This window comes from Brassica rapa, chromosome A04, assembly GCF_000309985.2.
Source record: "Brassica rapa cultivar Chiifu-401-42 chromosome A04, CAAS_Brap_v3.01, whole genome shotgun sequence".
In the NCBI taxonomy this organism is placed as follows: Eukaryota; Viridiplantae; Streptophyta; class Magnoliopsida; order Brassicales; family Brassicaceae; genus Brassica; species Brassica rapa.
The window spans coordinates 3213199-3224624 of record NC_024798.2 but is presented as its reverse complement, the minus strand read 5'-3'; the positions used below and the strand labels follow the sequence as shown (position 1 = coordinate 3224624).

The following is an 11426-nucleotide window of genomic DNA, read 5'->3' as shown; positions in this document are numbered from 1 at the left end:
TAACAAATTGAATACTATATAAAATAGTTTTTGCGTTTTTGCATTTTTTTTCATTCTGCAATATTTTGTTGATTGGTAAGATAGTTGCGGAATCGCGTTTATTACGGCATTACTGTTTTTGTCAGCAAAACAGTTGTCATTGCCTATAGGTTTTCCTAAATGTAATTTGATCGTACTAAACTAATAACAGGACATGCTTAAACAAATATATAATGAAAATATTCAATTTATAATCAATAAAATTTAGTTCACAAAAAAAAAACAAATATACAATGAAAAATATATTCGCAATCCACACTCGCAAATGTGAAAACCAACTTTCTTTCGGTTCGGACTCGATCAAACCGGACGGTTTAATGTCAGCAGAGCGCAACGAAGTCGTTTAGTTATCAGCGAGTAGTATTATAAATTTATTCTCTCCCTCAATCAGTTTCACCCCCACAAAGGCAAACTCCTCGCCATGGAAATCGATCCCGTAACCAACGGAAACACCGACACCGTGATGGCCGAACCCGCCCCCGCGATGGCCCCGTCACGGCCCGTCCCGTCGTCGAGGTCGAGTCAATTGACGGAATCGATCAAGCTTGAGCACCAGCTCCTCCGCGTGCCGTTCGAGCATTACAAGAAGACGATCCGCGCCAATCACCGCTCTTTGGAGAAAGAGGTCTCCTCCGTTGTCTCCAGCGTCGGGGATTTGGCTGATAACGATTGGTCCAAAGACGTCGCCGTTTCGCGTCTCACCAGCCTTGTTTCTAGGTTGCAAGGCCTCAAACGAAAGGTTGATTCTTTTCTTCACTTCTCGTTGATCAATACGTATTGTTTGATGTTGGATGTTGATCTTGTCGATCTTGCTGAGTGTTGAGTGGATATGTTTTCAGATCTAGGGCATTGCAGTGTAGTGTACTAAATAACATTGGATCTCGTTTGTTCTTGGATAATGCTTTCGTTGATTTTGATATACCAAGAAGATAACATTCTCTTTGACAGAAATCGATTTGTCATTCAGTTGTCATTCTCTTTGGCAATTTTGATATACCAAGAAGATAACATGCTTATTCGTATTGTCATTCAGTTGGAAGAAGGTAGCAATGTGGAGAATTTGCAGGCTCAGAGATGCCGTGCTCGCATCGATCATTTGGATTCAGCAGATGTGGAGAATATTACCGAGTGGAACAATACAAAACTGAAACGGATTCTTGTCGACTACATGCTGCGGATGTCGTATTTCGAGACTGCTTCTAAGCTTTCAGAAAGCAGCAACATTTCGGTCTCTCTCTTGTGACACTGATTATCTAATTAACTGTAGTTCCTTGGAGCATGGTCATGCTATATATCTCTATGACATGCCAATAAGAAACGTCTCATGTTTTCAGGACCTTGTCGACATTGACATATTTCGAGAAGCTAAGAAGGTGATTGACGCCCTAAAACGTAGGGAGGTAGCTTCTGCATTGGCATGGTGTGCTGATAATAAAACACGCTTGAAGAAGTCAAAGGTATGTGTTTCTCTTTCTACGTTTACTTTCATGGTTATGACTTGCAAAGCCACATGTTTGCTAGTATGGCAATTTGAATTCTGGTTATAAGGCATATACTCGCTTAGTGGAACTTTCAGAAGAGTTCTCTCTACTCTTCTCCTCGTATCATGAAAAAAGAGAAGCTGTCATCACTGCTTGTTATATTTGGGTTCTTTTCATGACAGAGCAAACTTGAGTTCCAACTAAGGCTGCAAGAATTCATTGAGTTGGTACGAGCTGACAGCTACAAACAAGCAATTCTTTATGCTCGAAAGCATCTGACACCATGGGGAGCAACCCATATGAACGAATTGCAGCACGTTCTGGCCACTTTGGCTTTCAAAAGTACTACAGAATGCCCAAAATATAAGGTGATGCTTTCCTTCCTTTGATGATATATTAACTGTGTTTCAAAAGCTATACTATGTTATCCTTCAGTATATTTTTGGTATTTGTTAATGGCTGAATAAGTGGTGTTACTTCAACCTCTTGTGTTGAATGCATTGCCTAGGCTAATCAACTGAGATATTGCTATTTTCAGGCTTTGTTTGAACCACAGCAGTGGGATGTTTTAGTGCATCAGTTTAAACAAGAATTTTGCAAGTTATATGGCATGACAATGGAGCCCTTATTGAACATCTACTTACAAGCAGGCTTGACTGCACTGAAAACTCCGTATCCATCTAACTCTATGGTTTTACTGTCTATTTTATGGATCTGAAATGAAAGGGGAAGAAAGTGAAATGTTTATAGTGACACCATAATGGGATTCTAATTGTGGTTTGAGTTTGTTTACCTTGACATGGCCCAGATATAGTTTTGAAGAAGGTTGTACCAAGGAGGACCCGCTCTCACAAGAGAGCTTCCGGAAGCTGGCGTTGCCTTTACCGTACTCCAAGCAGGAGCATTCAAAGCTTGTTTGCTATATTTCTAAGGAGCTAATGGATACAGAGAACCCACCACAGGTGCTGCCCAATGGCTACGTCTACAGCACCAAGGTTTGATGCTATTCTGATTACTACTGATCTTGTTCTTTCTCTCGTTTTGGCGTCTGTTATCACTGATCTAGATCAATGACTTTAGTCTATCATTATAGTTCAAAGTTTCTTATTTTTCCTTCGCATTGGTGGGTAATATATTTGCAGGCTCTCAAGGAAATGGCGGACAAGAACAAAGGTGAAATAAAATGTCCAAGGACAGGGTTTGTCTGCAACCATACGGACTTAGTCAAGGCATATATATCATGAACTCTGTTGCTCATAGTCCTCACTTTGGTTGCATTATAACTTGATGACACAACCAAGGTGAGGTCAGTGCATTCAGACCCAACTTCCTTTCTTCATTGATAGTCTCTGTGAATATGCATTTTACAAATAAACTTTGCATCTTTTCGTAGACAGTTCTTTCTTTTGTATATCAAGTCATTTCCTTATTTCAATCTTATAACAGTTTTCTAGCCCAGCATGGATATTTTTCTTCTGCTATTCTACTTTCATCTTGTCATCCAGTACACCACCGTAGTAGATTCTGTACTAATCAACCAATCTAATCACAGTTCTCTGTTCGGCTTCAACCATGTGGTTACCATCCAGATCCAACATATTCATCCTTTCCTTTTCACACTAGTATCTCAAGAAATTGAAATTGCAAAATCAGTTCGATAGTCACTTGAGGCTAATTTAAGGTGGTGAAAAACAAGTTCGTGCAATAATGATTAAGCCATTCAGCTGCAGATCCTACAACAAGAAAGCTAACCAAATAGATCTTTTGTCTTCTGCCTTTAAACTGTAAATATTGGTTATACAAAAACGGAAATTGGATGCTTCCCAGTTCCTGTAAAAGCACCCAATTAACCTTTATCAACCCCTACATTCAGTTCATTGTGGTGATTAGCAGATTCAACTTTATATAGTACCTTGACGCAAAACACTATGATCCTCAATTTATCTTTTGATATTGGACAAGATGATCTTATGTGCCTCCAACTCTCTGCTCCCAGTCTTTAAAGGGAAGCCGAGGTAGTTTGATTCCCAATATCATCTGCTTCCACAATCTCAATGCGTCTATTTGACTGTTAAATGAGTTTTCAAAGGAATAGAGGCTTTTCATTTCATCATCTGGCAACTTCATCCAGACATGATTCATCCAAATGATCTATCCATATATTATTGGGACTATTCATTTGTCTATCCAGATGGATTGTCTAGATAAATCATCTAAATAGATTTATGTTCATTTTTTTTATCTCCATTTACTTCTAGATGAATTTAGTAAACAAATTACTAATATACCTTTATTTTATTTAATTATATTTATTTTTATTTCACTACATTATTTTTTATTAATTATCTAAAATATAATTATTTTAAACTATAATTTTGACGGGAAATATAATTTACAGTTTTAGCAGAAAAATACATATTTACGATTTTGGCTAGAAATTGAATTTTCGATTTTAACGAGAAATTTTTTTTGTAAGGTTTTTTGAAATATGTGTTTTTGTGGTCTTGTCATTTTCCGTGAGTGACAAAATGATATTATGTTTAAGTTTATAATTTGTGAACTATATCAAAGATATAATAGACATTATACTATTTTGAGAAAACTATCTCCATCCCTGACTATTTTAAAAATGACTTGTAATTTCAAATGTAAACGAACAAAACTTTCGTGTTCGAACTGTTAAAACGAACAGTCCGAAGAGAAATCAATAGGTGATTTCTGAAAATCTTAAAAAACGATATTTATTATGATTTCAGAAGTAAACAACATGTTAAAAAGAATACAATTCAAAGACACGATCAATCAACAAATCACACTAACAAAAACTAAAAAAATACAAGAAATGTTTTGGGTTCAAAGTATCACCACCAGCCATCTCATTCTCACCTCCTCTTGTTCTTGCTCCCAAACAACAAACACAAGTAAAACAAAGCCCTAAAAAAGAACCCAAACCCTACCGTGACAAGCAAGCAACTCCATTTGCTAAGCTCCGTAACTCCTTGCTGCCTCAGAATATCAGCACCCGTCGTAAGACACGTCGAACTCGTTATCCTCATCCCAATAGATCTGCTCACAGAATCCAAAAGCCTCAGTTTCATCCCATAACTCAACTGTCCCAGAGGCGTGTTATCGAACATCTGAACACCTCTCACAAAACACTCCATAGGATCCGAGAACTCGTTCTGAAGAACCGCCTCGTACGGGTACTTAACCAGAGAAAGGTAGTGAAACCATAACCAGTACTGAGGGATACGATCTCTGTTGATGAAGAAGCCGCTGAACAGCAAGAAGTAAGCTAAGATAGCTACAACGATCGTGTAACCCAACATAACATGCGGAACGACGCCGGATAAGAAAGTCACGAAGGAGCTTCCGGACCAGAAAGAGGCGAAGATGATCAGGCAATAGAATAGAAAGCCCATTGGGCCTCCTTCGAGACCAACAGCCCAAAACGTCGTCGATGCGAAGGCTAGCGAGAGGAAGACGAGCGAAGGTAAAGAGACGACGGCGTGAGAGAGGACGTAGGAGGATCGCCGGTAAGCGTTGTAAGCGGTTTCTCTCATGAAGATGTAACGCTCCTGGAGGAAGACGGGGAGAGCATCGGCGCAAGTGTAGAACATCGTCGACATCGCGAACGCGAAGAAACCTAGCCGCTCTTGAACGCCTTTCGGAGAGTTGTCTAACCGCCAGAACACGGTGGCGAGGATGAATCCGGTGACGAGTACGGCGGCTAATCGGGTCCCGAAAAGCTCCGGTTGACGCCGGGAGTTGAGGATCGAGCGTTCGGTGAGAGTTTTGATCTCGATCCAGAACGGATTCGCGAATCCGCCGTGGCTTACGACGGAGGATCCACCGCCTCCGCCGCCGCCGGAGACTAGCTTCCCTCTGCTTATACTGGCGGAGATCGCTTCTTTGAGAGTGAGATTTGGATTCGGAGACGCCGGCGGAGATCGATTCTTCATCTCTTGCCATCTCTTGTTGAACTCGACTAGTCCTCGCGTTCCTCCGGCTGATCCTTCGAGCTCTCTGATGAGATCTAACGCGAACTCGGTTTGATTCTCGTTCTCCGGTACGGGACTCCCGAACCGGGCGAAAAATCCCGGTAAACTCGCGGGCGAACCGCTGAAAACGGTTTTGCCACGTGACAAGAAGATAAGACGGTTAAGCAAACCGAGAACTCGATGACTAGGCTGATGTATCGACATTATTACGATACTGCCACTCTCCGCTATCTTCTTCAACACGTTAACCACCATGAAGGCGCTTGTGGAGTCCAGCCCCGAAGTCGGCTCGTCGAGGAAGAGAACAATCGGGTCGTGGATGATGTCGATCCCGATCGAAACTCGCCGCCTCTCTCCGCCGGAGATTCCACGGTGACCTTCGTCTCCGATGATGGTGTTCGCCGCGTTCTTGATCCCTAACTGCTCGATTAGGGTTTGGACACGGAGCTTCTTCTTGGACTTAGGTAAGCTTCTTGGTAGGCGAAACTCGGCGGCGAACATTAGGGTTTCTTCAACGGTGAGCATCGGGAAGAGAAGGTCGTCTTGCATTACGTACGCTGAGATAACTTTTAGGGTTCGAGATTGGAGAGGCTCGCCGTTAAGCGTTACCTTGCCCTTCAAGCTACCTTTAGCGATCCGGTTCGCTAATGCGTCGATCAAAGTGGATTTACCCGACCCGCTAGCTCCAAGAACGGCGAGAATCTCTCCGTCGCGTGTCTCGCCGGAGATGTTGTCAAGAAGGGTCTTGGTCTTGGAGGAAGAAAGGCTCCTCCGTGGGATCAAATTAAACTTCCGACGAACGGAGACGTTGTAGGTGAGGTTGTTGAAGGATAGAACGAAGGGGACAGGACGCATGAGATCATCGTAATCTTGATCTCCCTGTGAGCTGTGAAGAGGAGTCTCGTCGCCGGCGTCTACCTTTCTTACGTCGCTTACGTTCTTGAGAAGTTGACCTAAAGTCAACGACGAACCAATCTCCATGGAATGATACGGCGTCGCGTTATCAACAGAGTGATCTTCTGATACTGTGCGAGACATGAAGGAGTAGAAGTGAGAAGAGATTACAAAATCTAGCAGCTCGTTGAACACAATCTTTGCATGAGTGTTGCTATTGGTTCTATACTTTTCTGTTTTTTGCTTATATCCGCATCTCTATCTCTCTTTTATAGTCATTTAGAAAAGGCGTACGAAGTAACGTGTGTAAGTGTGTAAACACGAAGGCTCTATGCGCTTGTGTTGTTGACTATAGTATTTTTTTGGCGTTTGGATGGAAATGCGTTTTGGATGTATTTGTATTTAATGTAGTTTAGTTATTAAGGTGGGAGAGGTGTAATGAGATGAGGATGACCTATAAATCTAGAATTCGTAATTCCAAATATCTTAGTAATAAGATATGGTGGACACTTGACAATTAGGTGTGTGTTATCGAATGGAGAATTATAGGTGAAGGGTGTTGATCTAACCAAGGCACAGGATTGAGATGAGAACTTTCTTTGTGTTTCACATTAATTTTATGGTCAAATACTGCTTATTAGTAGTTTTTATAATGCACTTTGACCCCAAAATATATTAAAAAAACAACTAGTACTCTGCAAGATACAAACGTCTTGAACTGCTAAAGAAAATTGATTCTGGTTATTTTTTTTGTTGTTCAAGTTGAGAAGATTGTATATATTTCATATATAGTCATTTAATTATTTTTTTGTTTATTAGAAATAAAATTATCTTTATCGGCTCAGCGTTGCTAGCTAGCTAGGGTAACACTCTTTGCCAAGATTGATTCGAGTTTGGCATTAATTTTGCGCTAATTCTGAAAGTTTCACTGTTTAATGGCATGTGTTCCCTCGAAAAGTTTGGAAAAGAATACACAAAATGTCAACATTCTTTCTGTTTCATTGATTAGTTTGGTAACGGTGGAACCTTATTTACCAAACTCAATATGTTTTCTTTTCCTCGTTACAAATAGTGATAGCATCGTATAGAGTTTTTTTTCGAGGTTAAAGCATCACCTGATTTATTTTATTTTTAATTTTTATTCCAAAAACCCAAAAGCATCACCTGATTTATCATCTCGCATGCAATATAAAGTAATGTAACGCAAACACGATTTCCCTAATACAACGAAATGATAAAACACCATAATATAATTCGCATGACATGAAACTGAATTGTAACTTTGTGAGCCTAATACGTGTTTTTACTATGATATATATATAAGATGAAAGTTTTCCCACCAGAAAGTCATTGCATTTAAGAAAATCAAAATTAAACAAGTAATGTCTTCGGTGAGGCAAGCAAACTACAGAAGTTTTAGGAGCTCCATTAATGTAAGTTATCTTAGTGGATTTCTCAGTAAACATTTCTCAATATACATTTAAACTTCTTCATTTTTTTCTTTAAATTTACGTTTATGTTTCTTTTTATGTACACATGCTAAATATTTCAAAATACAAACATTTTACTGTGTGTCAACTTTACCCCTTTTTATATCCAAAACCATTTGAAAGAAGAAAATTTGAATATTTTTTAAAAAGGAAATTTCATTATATTCCATCTTAAGTACTACTTGATCCAACCTCTAGTAATGTAGTGGTAACACGAACGCATCAATGACGGACTTGGCTTCTTATATTTCCAATCGCAAATTTTATTTGTGTTACATTTTTTGTTGACTTTACGGGTTTTAGGTGACTAACTTCTACCTACTATATTATAGCTTTCCTTGCCGCCACGAGCAAAGGGTGCAAGACTGGCTGGCTAATTTGATTTCTATTCCGAGCAACTAATTTTTTTTTTTTTCGCTTTTGTTTCTTGAAAAGGGAATATAGCATAGACACGGTAGGCTATATATTTTAAAATTTGTTAACTACACTATATTCACACCAACCATGTAAAAGAAGATATAGGTGTGTTAGCATTCTTGGAGGAACTGATTTTGAATGGAAAACTTCAAGGCTACTAGATTTACCATATTATAGTTTATAGCCAATACCTAACACATATATACAGAAAGGTAGAAGATATATAAATATATAAATATAAATATATTTCAAGATTCAATAAATATATATCACTAATATATATTTATATATATCACTAATATATATTTATATATATCACTAATATTTCAAGATTCAAGAAAAGGGATTTGCTTCCACAATAAAACGTATGCTTCAGAAATACATTGATTTCACACTTTTGCTTCCAAAGATGACGTTCACGCCCTCTTATTCTTGCTTCCAAATGACAACGAAAAATAAAATAAGATCCTAAAAAAGAATCCCCAAGCTAGCGTAACCCACAAGCAACCCCATTTATCCAACTGCTCAATACCGTGTTGCTTAAGCAACTCAGAGCCCGTCCTCAAACACGTTGACTCCGTTAACTCCATCCCTAAATAACTTCCCATTGTCTCCAGAAGCTTCTCCTTCATAGATTCAGGCACTCCTTCCATGAACGTATTATCAAAAACTTGGTTTCCTCTCACGAAACAACGGGAGGGATCATCAAACTCGTTGTGCAGAACAGCTTCATAAGGATACTTTAGTAGAGAAATGTAATGAATCCATATCCAATAAAGATGGATCCTATCTCGGTTAATGTAGAATCCACTGAAGAGTAGACAGTAAGAAAGATATCCAAACGTGACCATGTAACTCATCATCACGTTAGGTATCACACCAGAGACAAATGTAACAAAGGAACATCCTGACCAGAAAGACGCAAAGATTATGAGAAGATAGTAGATGAAACCAGCTAAACCGCCGTTTAAGCCAACGAACCAGAACGTGGTGGCTGCAAATCCAACGGAGAGTGCGAAGAGATGAGGCAGAGTCACTAGAGAGTGAGATATAACATATGATGATCTTCGGTACGCATTATGAGCAGTTTCTCTCATGAAAATGTATCTTTCTTGGATGAAAGTAGGCAGTCCATCTGCACAACTGTAGAACATTGTAGCCATTGCGAATGAGAAGAAGCTTAGCCTCTCTTGGACGCCTCTAGGTGAGTCATCTACTCTCCAGTAAACCGTAGCCAAGAGAAAACCAGTCATCATGACAATGAAGACCCGTGTACCGATAAGCTCAGGTGTTCTGGTCCAGTTTATCATGTAACGTTTAGCTAAGATAAGGGTCTCGACCCACCATGGGTTTACGTATGAAGCTTTTGAGTTATATGAAGTTGTGACAAGCTTGCCTCTAGTAATGCTTGCATTGATGGTTTCTCTCAAGGGTGATGAGTTGTGGTGAGGTTCTTGGCTAACTCTAAGCTTCTTTTGTTGCCAACTTCTGTTGAATTCTACTAACCTGCTGGTTCCTCCAGAGGTTCCTTCAAGATCTTTGATTAGGTCAAGTGTGAACTCCGCATTATTCTCTTTATCCGGTATGGGACGACCAAACTCTGAGAAGAACAAGGGGAGAGTAGCAGGAGAGTCACTGAACACACACTGGCCAGAAGATAAGACGAGGAGACGATCAAGAAGCTCCATAATCCGACAACTAGGTTGATGGATTGACATAACTACGATGCTTCCACTACACGCGATCTTTTTCAAGACTTGCACCACCATGAAGGCACAAGTTGAGTCTAGTCCTGAGGTTGGCTCGTCGAGGAACAACACGATGGGGTCGTGAATGATGTCCGTGCCTATCGATACACGCCTCCTCTCTCCACCAGAGACGCCACGATGACCTTCGTCACCGATCATAGTGTTTTTAACAGTTCTGAGCCCTAACTGGTCTATTAGGGTTTCAACTCTGTCTCTCTTCTTAGATTTGGGTAGGCTTCTTGGAAGGCGGAACTCGGCAGCGAACATTAGGGTTTCTTGGACAGTGAGCATAGGGAAAAGGAGATCGTCTTGCATAACATAAGCAGATATAACTTGTAACATACGTGACTGCAAAGCTTCGCCATTTAGAGTTACCTTGCCTTTCAAGCTACCTTCTGAGATCCGTCCAGCCAATGCATCGATAAGGGTTGATTTTCCAGAGCCGCTTGCTCCGAGAATGGCTAAGATCTCTCCTTCGTTAGTCTCTCCGGTGATGCCGTTGAGCAGAGTCTTTACTTGAGCTGGGCTACGTCGGAAACGAAAACCAAAACGCCGTGGAAGTGTGACTTTATAGGTGAGGTCATTGAACGCAAGGACTAAGGGAAGGGGCCGTGTCCCAGGTGAATGAACACTGATTACGGCGTCTTGTTGTAGCATTTCGCCAGAAGATCAACACACGGCGCTGTGTTCTTGTATGTACTCAGCTAAGACATGATACACACTCTTCTTAGTCAAATTAAAAAAGGTAATATACTAATAGTTGGATATTGTTTTCCATTTCTGTTGTGTTAGTTGTATTTCATATTTTAATAAGATTAATCCTGCATATAGTGAATACTGATTAAGATTTTCCATTTGAAAACTGGCATATAGTGGATACTGATAAAATTTCATAGTCAAGTTCTTTTTTCCATCTAACTGTTTAAATTGATTTATAGTTATTGTTACAAGACCTTATTTTTCACAAATTAACTTTAAGAGAATTCATAATTACTGAAAAACACACATGAAACAGAAAAAAATATAGAAATTTACCTAATGAAGTTAGAAGACCATTGTCGTTGTGGCAAGCACAAAATGAAATGATGAAAACTCGTTCACAGATGTCTGTATAAAGTATAGATCCTAATCTGTTGCGCTTGAGAGACAACGGTGAATTAAAAAACTTGTGAAAGAAAGTTGAGAAGTATATGGAGCTTGGTTGTGTAGTTGTACATTCTATGTGAATTAGATTACTTTATATATACCCGCAGAATCTGTAAGAGGTCTCGTGACGTATTGAAAAGGAGTCACTCAAAAATGTAACTTGCATTTTGTGTGTTGTGTAGACACACACAGTTCCTGTTTTTCTTATTG

At 39.7% G+C, this 11426-nt stretch overlaps 4 protein-coding genes across 4 annotated transcripts in view; 1 reads left to right on the top strand and 3 right to left on the bottom strand.

Moving 5' to 3' along the window:
• Positions 1-11426, bottom strand: part of LOC103863213 — a 743758-nt gene that overhangs the window by 198595 nt on the left and 533737 nt on the right. The window lies entirely within an intron of this gene.
• Positions 419-3001, top strand: LOC103863193 (protein MAEA homolog). The gene is made up of 7 exons (XM_009140953.3): positions 419-778; positions 1073-1267; positions 1374-1496; positions 1703-1888; positions 2059-2192; positions 2329-2515; positions 2663-3001. The coding sequence occupies exons 1-7, from the start codon at positions 461-463 to the stop codon at positions 2762-2764; spliced, it is 1245 nt and encodes a 414-aa protein (XP_009139201.1). The 5' UTR covers positions 419-460; the 3' UTR covers positions 2765-3001.
• Positions 4140-8036, bottom strand: LOC103863192 (ABC transporter G family member 16). The gene has a single exon (XM_009140952.3). It carries the CDS (start codon positions 6557-6559, stop codon positions 4403-4405), a length of 2157 nt encoding a protein of 718 aa, XP_009139200.1. The 5' UTR covers positions 6560-8036; the 3' UTR covers positions 4140-4402.
• Positions 8582-11318, bottom strand: LOC103863191 (ABC transporter G family member 17). Its single transcript, XM_009140951.3, has 2 exons — positions 11106-11318; positions 8582-10774 (listed from the first exon to the last, which is right to left on the bottom strand). The coding sequence occupies exon 2, from the start codon at positions 10725-10727 to the stop codon at positions 8739-8741; it is 1989 nt and encodes a 662-aa protein (XP_009139199.2). The 5' UTR covers positions 10728-10774; positions 11106-11318; the 3' UTR covers positions 8582-8738.